The 15,735-nt window shown below is 37.1% G+C and overlaps 1 protein-coding gene across 8 annotated transcripts in view; it reads right to left on the reverse strand.

Moving 5' to 3' along the window:
- Positions 1–15,735, reverse strand: part of synj1 (synaptojanin 1) — a 72,082-nt gene that overhangs the window by 40,430 nt on the left and 15,917 nt on the right. For 7 of the 8 annotated variants that reach the window (XM_078409618.1, XM_078409617.1, XM_078409615.1 and 4 more), the window contains exons 6-13: positions 14,781–14,864; positions 12,898–12,959; positions 12,652–12,748; positions 11,471–11,643; positions 11,297–11,378; positions 9,773–9,925; positions 8,901–9,066; positions 3,824–3,847 (exon numbers count right to left, since the gene is read on the reverse strand). In XM_078409618.1, the coding sequence (XP_078265744.1) occupies positions 3,824–3,847; positions 8,901–9,066; positions 9,773–9,925; positions 11,297–11,378; positions 11,471–11,643; positions 12,652–12,748; positions 12,898–12,959; positions 14,781–14,864 (841 nt within the window). The remainder of the gene's footprint in view (positions 1–3,823; positions 3,848–8,900; positions 9,067–9,772; positions 9,926–11,296; positions 11,379–11,470; positions 11,644–12,651; positions 12,749–12,897; positions 12,960–14,780; positions 14,865–15,735) is intronic. The other variant, XM_078409614.1, reaches the window with a different exon arrangement.

Raw genomic sequence — 15,735 nt, forward strand, 5'->3', positions numbered from 1 at the left:
CAGGGCTCAAATGCAATTCTTTAATCGAATGCTGCAAGTGGAGATTGAATTCCACGAATCGCAAGGAATCCATCATTCGTTGGGTTTCCCTAACCACATGCCTTCTTCATCCTTCCTTACCTTGCCAGCAACCAATTACTTGAATGAGTGCCTGCCTGCCTGCCCTGCAAGTCTTCAGTTCATTCAGCTTTCTGAATTCTATTACCCTGTGGTATTTTGAATTAAATGGCCATGACTTCAATAGTATAACCCCAGAAACAATTATTACAGAATGTTATTCAGAGGCAGTCCATAATTTCACCCTTAATTCGCGCAGTGATTTCTATCCCAACAGTTTTCAAATATTTTTATCTCTGTAAAATAACTAGTTATACAATTCAAATGTCTTCATCGGAATTCAAATAAATCTAATTAGTTTTAAGTTCCACCTATGTCCTACCACCAGATCAACAGCAGATACTGTGATTTGTATATCATTTATCAGTTTAGTTTCTAGTTTAGTTTATTGTCACGTGTACCAAGGTACAGTGAAATGCTTTTGTTGCCCACTAACCAGCATGTTAAGTTCAGTGCAATCGTTTTTCTACTACCATCAACTCTGAATTTGAAATTGACCTTAAGTGAATTTTAGATGCAACAGGACAATATGAACCTAACTACATCTGTACTGTCGAGATAATTCTATGAGAAATATAGCCAATTGAAGGGTCCCATTAAGTTAGTTTATAACAGGAGATGCTGTTGTAAAATCCACGTCAATTGCTTTGCTGTGTGCATTAGAAACAGCTAATTGTATATAGATTTTGTCTACAACTTAAAAAAATTGTTACATTGTGGTTCTATTCAGTGAAAGTATAACCCCTAGTGCTAGTTCACTGCCCTCATGTTGGTTATACATTTGCATTTTAATTGGTTTCTGTAAAAATAGCAGGAATTTTCATAATGTTTTCAACCTAGAAACATAGAAAACAAAAATAGGTGGAGTAGGCCATTCGGCCCTTCGAGCCAGGACCACCATTCAATATGATCATGGCTGAACATCTAAAATCAGTACCCCGCTCCTGCTTTTTCCGCATATCCCTTGATTCCTTTAGCCCTAAGAGCTAAATCTAACTCTTTCTTAAAACATCCAGTGAATTGGCCTCCACTACCTTCTGTAGCAGAGAATCCCAACGATTCACAACTCTCTGGGTGAAAAAGTTTTTCCTCATCTCAGTCCTAACTGACCTACCCCTTATTCTTAAACTATGACCCTGTTTCTGGACCCCCAACATCGGGAGCATTTTTCCTGAATCTAGCCTGTCCAATCCTTGAAGAATTTTATATGTTTCTATGATCCCCTCTCATCCGTCTAAATTCCAGTGAATACAAGCCCAGTCGACCCATTCTTTCATCATATGTCAGACCCACCATCCCGGGAATTAACCTAGTGAGCCTATGCTACATTCCCTCAATAGCAATAATAATGTCCTTCCTCAAATTAGGAGACCAAAATTGCACACATTACTCCAGGTGCAGTCTCACCAGGGTCCTGGACAACTGCAGTAGAACCTCCTTGCCCCTAAACTCAAATCCTCTCGCAATGAAGGACAACATGCCATTAGCTTTCTTCACTGTTTGCTTTACCTTCATGCTTACTTTCAGTGACTGATGTACAAGGACACCTAGGTCTCATTGCACCTCCCATTTTTCTAATCTGCCTTCTTGTTCTTGCCACCAAAGTGAATAACTTGACATATATCCACATTATTCTGCATCTGCCATGCATCTGCCCACTCACCCAACCTATCCAAGTCACCCTCATAGCATCCTCCTCGCAGTTCACACTACCACCCAGCTTTGTGTCATCCACAAACTTGGAGATGTTACATTTAATTCCTTCGTCTAAATCGTTAATTTATGTTGTAAATAACTGGAGTCCCAGCACTGAGCCTTGCGGCACCCTACTAGTCACTGCATGCCATTCTGAAAAGGACCCATTCATTCCTACTCTTTGCTTCCTGTCCAGTTCTCTATACATGTCAATACCATCCCTCCAATACCATGTGCTCCAATTTTGCACACTAATCACATGTGTGGGACCTTGTCAAAGGCTTTTTGAAAGTCCAGATACACCACATCCACTGGCTCTCCCTTATCCATTCTACTTGTTACATCTCAAAAAATTCCAGAAGATTAGTCAGGCATGATTTCCCCTTCATAAATCCATGCTGACTTTGACCGATCCTGTCACTGCTTTCCAAATGCGCTGCTATAACATCTTAATCATCGACTCAAGCATCTTCCCCACTACCGATGTAAGGCTAACTGGTCTATAATTCCCTGTTTTCTCTCTCCTTTCTTAAAATGTGGAGTTACATTGGATCAGTTCCTGTGGACTGGAGGGAAGCCTGAGTCGAGAGAACATTGGAAAATGATCACCAATGCATCCATGATTTCTAGGGCCACCTCCTTGAGTACTCTGGGATGCAGGCCATCAGGCCCTGGGAATTTATCTGCCTTCAGTCCCACACCATTTCCTGACCAATGTGGATTCCCTTCAGTTCCTCCCTCCCACTAGATCCTCAGTCCCCTAGTATTTCTGGGAGATTGTTTGTGTATTCCTTCGTGAAGGCAGAAGCAAAGTACTCATTCAACTGTTCTGCCATTTCCTTGTTTCCCATTATAAATTCACCTGTCTCTGACTGTTAGGGACCTAAATTGCAAGGAACATAAATTGCAAAATATTTTAAGTCATATTGGTGTTCATTATTAAATGTAATAATTACTTTATTTCTTTTTTTTTAAACCCTTTCCTCACACCATACTAATTAGCACATCTATTCTCTAGTTCAGTGTCAGTTTTCTGATCCTTTCTTCTGCCCCACCTCACCCAACTCTTTAGTAAGCCTTTGATTTGCCCTTGCCTTCCAATTGTTACCCATATTCCTCTCTTTCTCATTCAGTTCACATTCATAATTTTCCCCCTCTCTCGTTTACTTTTCTGCTATATCCACATGAATCTTTGTGAAAAGTAAGAACGAGAATGGTGCTGTCATTAGGAGAGATAGGAAGCTAAGGAGGAGAATGATTGCAGGTACAGCCAATTTTTGGATATTCAATACTTGCCCAGTGCCTCTGATCACCGAAAAAGATTTTTATATTACTCTTAAGAGTGTAGTAAAAGAAAGGAAGGTTCTACACACAATGTTATTTTATACCGATTTTATATGCTGGATACATCATCAACTTATGCTATCATGGCACACTAATATATCATAATGCATGTCGTCCTCTATAAATGACTGCAGCTCTTCCTGAATGTTCTTCCAATAAAAGTAATTCAAAGGTTGTGGCCAAAATATCTCTCATGAGAAAATTAAAGGTATTTTTGCTCATAACAATTGGAAGACGAGGACAAAGCAAAGATCTGCTCATGAGTTGGGGGGTACGGGAGCAGAAAACTGACACTTTGAACTAGAGATGGGTGTGCCAATAAGTAGCAGATTAATATCATCAATTCAATTTTCTCAGATACAATTTTTATTCTTGTGTATGTGGCTAATTAAAAAATGTGTAACTTTATTGCAATATCAATCAATGGGAGTATTTGGATCACTTAATGTTAAGGGTGATATTTTAGTCTACTAGAGCAAAAACATTTATTATAATAGATCAGAAATATCCACTGTTACACAATAAACAAATCATCTTAATACTAATAAATCATCTGTACAGAATGATAATTCCTTTTGAAGATAATGCAATTAACAAAAGGCAGCTTTTTATTTTAAGGTGACTGATTGTGCTGTTATTTCAGAAGGATTTAGGCAAAGCACTGTACCTGATTGAAGTGTCAATTCTCGAACTGCAGCCACAGCAAAAGGAGAAGAAGAAAAAGCATTTAATGCACTTATGCACGTCAAGTTCTTTCCTTAGTCAAAAGAAACCTCAACATGCATGCACAACAGATTATGTTAAAAATATACCTTTGAACACATGCTGCAATTTAAATCCTACACACATTACTTGTTGTAATAATCACATTAATTATTCTGTATATAAGATGACGCTGTTGATTTTAGACTGTATAACAAAAGTTTTTTTTTACATTACTGAATTTATACAGAACGTTCAAATGAAGAAACTGTTTTAGCATGTCCTTCAAATTCCAATTATAATCTTGTGTTCAATGCGGCTGCCAATAGAATTTGAAATCAGGGAGACATTACTGCTCAGAAAAAGAAATCTTTGCAAGATTTTCACAGTTGTAAGATGCGTCAAGACACATTTTGATTCTGATACAATGACAGAAAAAGATCCAAAGAAGAAAGGCAAAGAAACACAATACCTAACAATCATTCAGATGGTTGAGTAATATGATCAAATGCTAACTCTCCACAGACTCTGCCTCACTCAATGAATGTCTCTGGCGTTTTCTATTCTTACGAGTTTGTGGTTACTTGACTTAGTATAAAGTTAGAAACAAATTTTGAAAATATAGCTGCCTACTTTCCAAAAAGCTCTGGGTTGAAAGACAAATGCAAGTACTTTGTTAAATTCATCAAAAAGCACACCATCCAGGACTTGAATAATGTCAACTCACATTTCCATTTGACAAAAACTAAATCTGAACCTAGAAACACAAGCTTTAATCTCTGATGGAATTTTATCCTTGAATATTTTAAGTCCAAAACTGCCAGTGTGGGATTTAACTTCTAATTCTTCTCACCAAGATTTTCCTACATAGCTCAAAGACTGATTTCCTGCATGAATATCTGTATATGCCGAAAAAGCTCTTGTACCTCGCCCAAGTGTCCATTATATTTCATGTGGCTCAATACTATGTTGGACCAGAAATAACTGATTAATGCCAAGCATGGTGATCTTGAACCTGATGTTTACAAACCATCAGAAATCTCTGCAAGCATTAGTTAGTGCGAGTTCAAAATGACTTGCTACAGAAATGTGATGCAAACTGAACAAAATGTCCTCACTGTAATCGAAGTGAACAGGAATTCTCACTAAAAATAAAGTACTGACCAGGGTCATTCAATAGATGGAATTGTATTTTGCTCATAAACATGCATGCAGTTGAGGTTTTTTTTAAATTACAAATGTTAAAACAGTTTTTACCCTAGCACCTTATCATGTCTTGAGAATATTCCAAAATGTTTTACAGGTCAGAATTTTTGTTTTGAGATGCAGTCAAAATTGTTACAAGGATAAACAATGGTAAATTTTGCATACAAGTCAACCCCAAAAAAGAGAGAATGAATTAATGGTATTTTGAGATCAATTAAATCCATTTGAATGGGCTTACGGAAGCTTGAATTAACAGTTCATGCCATAAATAACACTTCCAGTGCCACAGTCTTACATTGCATTGCATGAACTATCACCCAGGATTATATATTTAAATCCATTTTGGGACTTGATCAGAGAACTCAGAGTTAGAGATGTGAATGGTATGAATCGAGTTAAGGTGACACTGGTTTACAAGTGGAACCTTGTAATGTAGCTAAAAAGTTTCAAACAAAAACTTGTTAACATTATTGGCTATTAAATGGAACTTCCTAGAATCCCTCCCCCCTTTTTGAAAACTAAAACGATTTGGCTAATTTACATCATCCGAATCATCAGCGAGCACATTTAAATTTTTTGGTAAGGTGTCAAGATGATGGCCAGAACAGGTGCAGGGGACAGTCGACGGCTATGAATGGACTGCAAGCTCATCTCCCATGTCCTCAGAAAATGCCCTAAAGTTCCATGGTCAGTTCGGGAAGAGGAACACGGTAACCTTGGAGATTCCACTCCAATACAGGGCAGGAGAACCAGCAGCACAGACTGCACAGCAAAAAGCACCGGCACAAGCAGAAAATCTGCCCAATATTTAAAGAAACATTTGAATTTTAATGTTAAATGAAGTGGCAAAGAAATGTTAAAATACAGTTTAGCAAAGTTCTACCTTTAAGTACATATTTTAAAAATTGTGGTAACAGTGTAATACAAATTAACTGGCCCAGCGTTACTTCAAGGCCCGGCCCAACCCGTGTTACCGAAGGTTGGTGGGGAGAGGGGATCTGATAATGAAGATTCTTCCAAAATGGGCCTTACCTCCTGTTTTCAGAGTGTCTGCTCTAACCATCTCAAGCCACACAATTTCTTATATTGCCGTTGATATTGTAGCCCTGGTTTTCATTCAGACCTCAGTTTCTCTCCCCAACACTCCACTTGATTTCCAGCCAGCTCCCAAATGATAGTCTCCCTTTTCCCCATCAGAATTCTCTTACACCACCGCTGACACTACTTGCCCACAGTCATCTCCTCACCCACCTGACACAAATTCTCATCCCTTGTTGCCCTCCAACACAATAAGAGACTGCAGAGTTAATTCCTGCCAAATGTGCATACAAGGCTGGAAACTGCCAGTTCTAAAGCACTTATCACCTGAGAATATGTATTTAGGAATATAGGAATGCTGCCTTGATCAAAAATGGCATGAGGTTTTCTACGGTACAAATTTAACATGTGCAAACGCTGAAAATTTTTAGACTACAGACATATATTGTGAAATTTAATAAAACCTCATATGATCAAACATTAGGTAGATGTTAGAGTGTGGTTTAAGGCTATTCTTAGAACAAGAGATCATGTCTTTCAAAGGAATTCAATCAGCTTTCATATCCAAATATGGGTAAAATGTACTTAATCTCTCAAGACTTGCTGTGGGAGTCCAATAATCTGGGTGATGCACCTGGCCTGGAATAGAGGCACATCAAAATATATACCATATCTCACTGATCAAGGTGGCAACGCCTGGTAGAAACACCCCAACTGCTCGCGTAACTTGGCTCCACCAAAACTGAAAGGTTGTTGCATACGAAGCATCTTGACTTTGCCTGGTATCCAGGAACAACAGAATGGACTGCAAAAAAACGTGCAACACAATAGATGTTGCCTCTGACACCACTACTGCCACAGGATCGAAGATAACTTGTTTTGAATCTTGTTTTGAATCTTGAATCTCTGCATGAATGAATGAATAAGAACCAGACTCTTCCACTGAGGGAGGAAAAGGTGCCTCATGGCACAGGTAGATAGTTAGTCACCTTGCAAGATGGTGACCGCTTTCCGCTACTGGTGCAGTTTTTGTGCATGTCCTTTCTCATGACAAACTCACACTGCAATGGTGTCTGTCCCCAAGGCTGCCCTTCCAGTAAAGGTGCACCCACTGCCTTCATCTTTAAATGGGCTCTTCCTTGCCCCGTTGTGCCCAACTAAATGAAGCATTGTTGTTGGCAAAGCATCCAAGTTCCTGAGTTACAATGGTATGGTCAATTGCTTTTGGGATCATTCATGAGGATCCTAACATTACAAGTTATATTGTGGAGCAGAAATTGCCCATGTATGGTTTCTTCCAACATGGAGTAGCTATGGCAAACTAGCTACAGTATTAAACAGTACCCAGAGTAAGATTCTTTATTCAATGATAAAAATATCCAAACTCTGAAGTGCTTTGAAAAGTTATGAAAGGAATTGCAAGGAACCTTAGAAATACAAGCCTTTCTTAGGTTGATCATACTTGGAAGTCCACTTGGATTAGTTATTAGAATCATATAAAAATACGTTTATAAAATAATTAAAACTTTGTTTAGTAAAGTAACATTTTAAATTTGAAAAGAAAGATTATTTTAACAAAAGTGAGGTCCAACTTGTATAAAGACTTGTTAACAGCTTGGTGCAAGATTATTAATCCCTCTGATGTAAATGTGTACAGGAGAACACAAGGGAAAGGCAGTCAGATTTTTGTTCTAAGGAGATTTTGTAAAACTCAAATAAAACAATGAAAATTTCTGGAAATCTAGGGAAATCATCCACACCATTTATCATTGAATGGCATTCCATCCACTGGGTGGCGCCGTCAGCAATGCAGCCTCGCCAAACGTCTGTCTTCGTTTTCTTTGTTATTTTTAGTGTGCTTTAAAAGTATGTGTTAATGTTCTCTGGTTTGTTTTATGTGGGGGAGGGGGTCAGGGAAAACTTTTTTTCAATCTCTTACCTTGCCGAAGATGTGATTGTTTTCCGGATCGTATCTCCGGACACTCTGTGGCCTAATATCATGGAGCTGGTGGCCTTGCTCGAGACTGACTTTGAGCCCCACCAAGGGGCCGTGGACTCACCATCAGAGCCTGCGATCCCTTGCCTGGGATTGACACTCCAACTGCGGCCTGCGGATTTCAACATCGAGGAGCTCGCAGTCTCGGGTAGAGACTGATGTTAGGAAGCTTCAAAGTTGCAGAAGGTTCGACCAGCCCCGACCCAGGGTCAGATCGCCTGGCGCGGGGGAGCCGAGATCCCCCCAGATGCAAGAGATTAATCGCCCCGACGCGGAGGGCACCGGCTACGGGAGCCAAGATCGCCCCGTCAACGGACGGCTCGAGGCCTCCGACCGCAAGAGATCAAAGAAGAGAAGAAGTTTGAACTTTTTTTCGCCTTCAATCACAGTGAGGAATGTGGAGGAGTCACCATGGTGGATGCTTATGTTAAAGTGTATTTGTGTGTTTGGTATGACTGTTTAGCAAATCAAATTCCTTGTATGCTGCAAAACATACTTGGCTAATAAAGTATGATTATGATGATTATGATTATGATTAGCAGTTTTATTGACTATTGACTCTTTTCCCCCCAATTGTGATCAAATCCAGCTTCTTTAGATTATTTTCTGAATCTTTATCAAAGCCCCAATGATATTAATCTAGAATGATAGTTAAAAGCAAAAGGTACTTGTGAATAGGTACAAATGTTCTCCCAATAAAAAGTCTAATACCAGCGTGCATTGCATGCCATAAAAATGCAGATCTGCAAAATGATCAAAATATTTTGAATTTCATTACATGCATTTATACAATAAATCTTACCATGTAAAGAGCCAGTCGTTAGAAGAGCACGAGCTTTATCTGCCAAGTCACTGTTTAACGTATTACCAAGTAATAAGATGTCAATAGCCTCCTGCTTGGAGCTGTCAAAGAAATTATTCTGAATAGTTCTCGTCACTGAACGAGCTCCATCCTTAAACTTTCCACCCTAGTGGAAAAAGAGCAAATAATTAAAAATGATATTCAACTTATTATTCATTAATACACCAAGCATTGATGTAAGCTAAATTATCTCTCTAATTTGATGTAATATATTGGATGAACTCAATCCCCTACTTTATTCTGTCTATACCTATCACTGTGCAGCCACACTGCCTGAAATGCTGCAGCAAGGCTTTCATTGTGCTACTCATTGCTCCAGTACATATGAAAAATAATATGTGTGAACTCTTGAAGTTCTTGAACTATCTTTGACGTTAAAATGTGCTATATAAATACGTTAAATTAGGTCAATTTTCATTTACATTTCTTATATATAACTCACCATTAGGCCAACACCCAGAGAAAGCAGTAATTAAGGAAAGAAAAATATATCAATTACTGAATAATCTACACTTATAACTCTTGATAATTAGTGCACATAACCATAACCATCAAGTAACCAGGGTAGTATCTTTAATGGAAAATGAAAACAAAGCTCAAGGTTCTGCTTTAAGACGAAATAATGCAAAGTTTTAACTGCTCAAAATGTTAATGACAGGATAGAAGGCATTACATACAAAGCAAATTTAACTTCAAAAAACACAGAACGTCTGTGTTTTAATGCAAAATAATTAGGAAAATTGTCACTATACAAACCAATCCTTGCATTACTCCATATGTTTCAGTACTATGTATAACAAATTATACTGTACCTTAGCTTTACCTTCCAGTGCACCAGTTCCAGCATAAATTTTACTTATTGAATCACCACACATTGACCACATGGAGCGGAAGACCTCTTGAAATCTTGTGACCATTTGCTGCTTTTCAGCTAGCCCTAGAATTTCTAATTGCTTGTGAAGCATCTGTTGGTAAAACAAAGCATAAAGGAAGGTATAAACTGTCAAAGTGTATAGAAGTCAATTTTTGAACTGAATTACCAGTTTGAATTAAGCATTTAACAAGATAGGTTACCACTGTAAGCTACATTAGTTTCCCAAGTAGTCATCCAACATTGGGCGGCACGGTAGCGCAGCGGTAGAGTTGCTGCTTTACAGCGAATGCAGCGCCGGAGACTCAGGTTCGATCCTGACTACGGGTGCTGCACTGTAAGGAGTTTGTACGTTCTCCCAGTGACCTGCGTGGGTTTTCTCCGAGATCTTCGGTTTCCTCCCACACTCCAAAGACGTACAGGTATGCAGGTTAATTGGCTGGGTAAATGTAAAAATTGTCCCTAGTGGGTGTAGGATAGTGTTAATGTGCGGGGATCGCTGGGCGGCACGGACTTGGTGGGCCGAAAAGGCCTGTTTCCGGCTGTATATATATGATATGATATGATGATATTGGTTGTCATTATAATTCTAAACATATATTTGCATTTTCCCTACTCATATTACTGTATTTCATAAAATATTACATTTAATGGCATTAAACTGGTATAGGTCTTTATTAACTTTTCCCACGAATATAAGATTTTCATGGTATTTCCAGACTGACATCAGATTTTTTTCGAGGCGAAGCAAATGTAAGGCAAGAATCTAATAATAAAACATCTGTAGCACAATAGATTCAATGCCATCAGCAATAGATTCAAACATATAATAATTGTTGCCAAATAATAATAGCTGATCCATTCACAAATGTGGACAGGCCTGAATTTAATGTCCATCACAAATTGTAACCCCGAACTGAGTGGGTTGCTAGGACATTTCAGAGAACATTTAATATTCAACAACAATGATGTGACTGGAATCACACATGGGCCATACCAAGCACAGATGGAAGATTCCCTTTATTGAATCATTATTGAACTAGCTGGGCTTTTAATAACAATCCAGGTAGTCCAGATCTCCATTACTGATATTATGTTATTATTCCAGTTCTAATTTAATTTATTTTAATTTAAATTGCCATAGTAGGATTCAAACATATTGATTGAATCAATACTCCAAGCCTTCAAATACCACTCCAATAACTTAAACCACTATACCACAGTACCCTCTTTTTAAAATATTTTATAAATTACATTTTATACAACCATTTTATCTTAACTATATCTTATATAGAATATTCTCAGAACTTTCTCACATTCTCCACATAGCAGTTAATATGTTTCTGTTGCAATAATAGCCCAGGTTTGAAGTAAGGAATTTAATGACAGAGATTAAGAAAACTGGTGATTATAGTTATTTAATGTAATGCAACAATAGAATAAATAATCACAACTTAAAACATACCTCCAGTCCAAAGAAAGCCTGTACGCTGTTTGTTCTGTCGAGGCAATCAAGGCAGTTGGTTCTGATGGTACCAGTCTGGTACCTGAGAGAGAACATTTTATGCTTAAAGTTAAACTGGTTGAACATCTCTCATAGAAATACTTCATTCAAAATTTGAAGGTAAAATGAGCTCACCTCTGAGCTTCATGTGAATCATAATAAAAGAAGCCACACTCCTCCAGAAATGAATCCAGTTTGGGTTTCAGCACACTTATAAGTCTGTCTGCCTTTCCACCCTTTACCTGCTGATGGTAGTCAAAATTCACCATTGGAACATCTGCAACATGTTCAGAGGCCTTCAGGTGACTCTGGCAAAAATAAATAATTTCAGGTTTGTAGAGTGGCACACTCTTTTAATTAATACTGGAAGATCATAATCTGAAACATCCAAACATAGTGTGTTAAACTCATGAATGAAAGATTAGTATTTAAAACAAAAATTAAGGTCATTCAAAAAAAAGTATGCGATATCCTCTTTAATTTCCTTCACTCCCAAAGCGCATTCATTCTTTTCCTGGATGTTGCATTTCAGTTTAGTCCAAATTTACAACTATCCTGTAAACCTAGATATCAATTGTCAGATTAATGCAATAAGTAGCCCAGTTGCAACCTCAGCTGAATTCCAGTTACTACACTTCCTGCAAAAGTTGGTAAATAATTATCAAGCTACACCACAAAATAGGCAAAAGTACCCAAGCTGACCTACTGCATTCCATTCAATTTCCACAGTACTGACATCAATGGAGAAATCACAAATGGTGTAAAATAGACAACCATTTATTGCCTATACTTCATTACTGCCTAATCTGAATATATATATATATATATATATATATATATATCACAAGAGACACATCTTTCTTCTATTTAACATAGAGACACAAAGACCAATTTATCCCTACTTTTGTTGCCACAACTAAGATTTGGTAACCCCACAGACTGAGAAATCAATCGTAGACCTTCCGAATCAATACAGATAAACTGTTAATCGCCAATCAAATGACGCATGACAATGACAAATACTTACTACAAGAAACTGAAGGTAGTTTGAAAGATTGCAGGAAATAAATAACTTATTTGGGCTGAATTTGAAAACAGATCAAATCCTGTTATGCTTATATAAATAAAGCCAGAATCAACAATTTCCTTGAAATGCATATATTTAAAGTAGCCATTGGAAGTATTTAAGGAAGCAGCACAAATTTAAAACTTTAACAAGTTTTATTTTAATATTTTGAACTAAGATACCATACATTGGATTTCCTAAACATTGGAACATTTACAAACGTATTTTCACGTCAAGTTTAGTCACTTACCTGGAACGCTTTACTGAGCATGTGCTCTCCTTCTTTTACTCCTAGCAAGTTGATTATAGTTTGCTTCCCATATAGCTTTTTCAGCGTTCTAAAATGTCTGTAAAAATTTAGTGATTATATTTTGGGAAATAGAGACTTGAGAGACTTGATATAAATTCTAATGCAAGTATTTTTTTGGAAAAAATACAAGTTTGTTACTATTGCTCAACTGATAATAGTAATTGTCGTTAATTACAACTTCAATACCTGTCAAAAGCAGGTGCATTGGCTTCAAACCCTCTGGACATTCGAACACGATGGGACCCAACCTAAATTCAAGAAAATTCTTTAGTTAAACAAATATTAAAACAAAACTGCTAAAAGTAAATTGATTAAGAAAAATTAGAATCAGAATTAAATATGTATTAAGTTGAATAGAACTTTATCTAAAATAATGATAGACGATAGTTTACTTCCTTTTAAATCTGGCTGTTAAATAGCCAAAGATTTAAAAGGAAGTAAACTATCTCTTTCTCTTACAAAAGATTCCTGTCAGCCCGATCTACAGGTTTACACACTGATGCTGGCATGAGGAGGGTACTTATAGCTACAATAGCAGCGGTTAAGAGATGTCTGCAGTGAGCACAGATGACTTATAAAGCAAATCACATTTAACAGTATGCAATATACATATTCTAACCATATGTATTCCACAACGTCATGGTTTTACATTTCACTTCTGCAAACAATAATATATCTATGATAAGTTGAGTGATCTCTGCTGGAGCAGCAGTAATAATATACAATGATAAGATAATGTCCTTGGGTTGGAGATTGGAGAAAAGGGAATCCCACAAAGATTTCTACTTGGATGCAAAATACCCATTCATGGTTGTGTGGAAAGGAGCAAAAAAAAAAACTAGATCATGATGTTTACCAAGATCACACAACGTGTTAGCATTCATGGATAAAGCTTATCCAAGAGGTTCTGACAAGTACATGATGTTCACAAAACTGAGAAAACCTTCTTTTTTTTAAAAATCATTTTTTTAAAGAATGTAGAGGAGTGATAAATTTATATTTGCAGAGTGAGGTGCTACGTCATGCTCATACATTCCACTACAAGTAGATCTGCTACAACGCGTGTTTCCATAACATAAATTGAATATCATGAAAGTGATGAATTAGGGAACATCATTTTATTACACAGGCCAAATTGGTTATAACGCAATTTTGGTTTTGAACTAGAGAACTGCTTAAAATGGAAACACCAGAGACTGTTGTAATCTTAAGTGAAAAACAATCTGCTAGAGGAACTCAGCAGGGCAGGCAGCTGCAGTGTTGAGAAATGGACAGCCAACATTTTGGGTTATGACTCCTCTCTAGACATTTAAGTTACTGTATAATTGACTTACAGAAAAAAGTCCATATTGGAGGAAAGAAAAGTCTAGGGAAAAGAAACGTTTTTGTGTAATCCACCCTCCTTAATCAGACACTATTGTTTCTTAAGAACACAGCTGATACTTTACGGGTGGCCACTGAAATTCACAAGCAATTGCTTCTATTGATGCTTGTGCAATAATATTCTTTTAAACAATGTAAAATACAGCCATTGATATTCTAGTCTGCAGTAATAAAAACAAACTTATTGTTATTGAAAAGAGTTTTCATTTTGAAAGTCCTGCATGAAAAATAACTGTTATTGCAAGTCTGAAACTCTAACCCTTAATCCTTTTTATCCATTTACATAATTATTTTTAGAACACCAGTTTCTATAGCATGAGGTTTCTTAGGAACACGACTAGCAACTTTATGGAAGAACCACCTGTATTTGGAATTCAATTACATTATATTTTTTCAATAATAATAAAAATTTACAAAGACTGCAGCATCATAGAATGACAATTAGCAAAACTAGCCTTCATCATACGAATCACAATTACCTCCCGTGTTACTTCTAATCTAAACCAGATATCAGCAATCAACAGATGGGACTGAAAGTAAACCTGTCAACACAAGTAATAATCCAATACTGGCAACTAAACCAAAATATCCAATATTTATGGCAAAGAGCAAGATCTATCTATGGCCTTCTACACTACAAATGTAAACTACAAATATACATTACAACATAATTTTAAAAGACCAACCTGAAGTCCCGGTTGTTCCCAGAACAATGGGATAGAACCACGGATCTGAATAAATGAGGTGACACAATCATCTAAGAATATCACCTATGGGAAATAAAAAGTAAAGTATTGCTGAGTGATGTGGAAGAAGAGAGCTAAAACCAGAAATCACTACATTTAAATCATCGATTGTCTGAAAATATATAGGTTTAAATAAAAACATCATGACAAACGAAAAAGAAACAAAATCACAGTAAATTTATATTTAGTTAACAGAAAAAGCTGGCAGTTTCAAAAAGCCTCATAGCATTTGCGGGGAGAAAAAACATAATTTGTTTCAATTGGTGACATTTTAGTTCTGATGAAGCATCATTGACCTTGAAAGTTGGTTTGTTCTGAGCTACACCGTCTTCCCAGAATTTTGTTTTTTTAATTTCAAATTTCCAACATGTTCTACACCACTAGATAGAATTTTTAAACTCGTAGTTAAAATGGATTCATCCACATTATTCTTGGTATTACCAGAACAGTGAATGATAGAGGGGATGGGGGGGGGGGGGGGGTGATGAAATGGTATACAGATCAAGTGGTGAAATAGATTCTTGAACCCACCCTGACAATCACAGAAACCACAGCCTATGGTTAAACCCTGCAGAATTTAGAGGGGGGGGGGGGGGGGACAGGGCATGTTGGGGGGGGAGGGGGACAGGACATTGAAAGGTTCATAATGATTACACCAGAATGGAGTCTTAATTACCAGGAAAGGTTAAACTTATCACATTTGGAAACAAAAAGACAAAGGATAACCCAATAAAAGCCTTACAATTGTGAAAAGGTTGTATTACGTGGACAAGAAACAAAATTTTACTTCAGAAAGAAATGCAATGCAAAGGGCCATAAACATAAAACAGTCATTCCTTAATCCAAAAATGAATTATAAAAGCTCATTTGTCCAGTGAATGTTTGATAATCAGGC

The sequence above is a fragment of the Rhinoraja longicauda genome, chromosome 12 (assembly GCF_053455715.1).
Source record: "Rhinoraja longicauda isolate Sanriku21f chromosome 12, sRhiLon1.1, whole genome shotgun sequence".
NCBI lineage: Eukaryota > Metazoa > Chordata > Chondrichthyes > Rajiformes > Arhynchobatidae > Rhinoraja > Rhinoraja longicauda.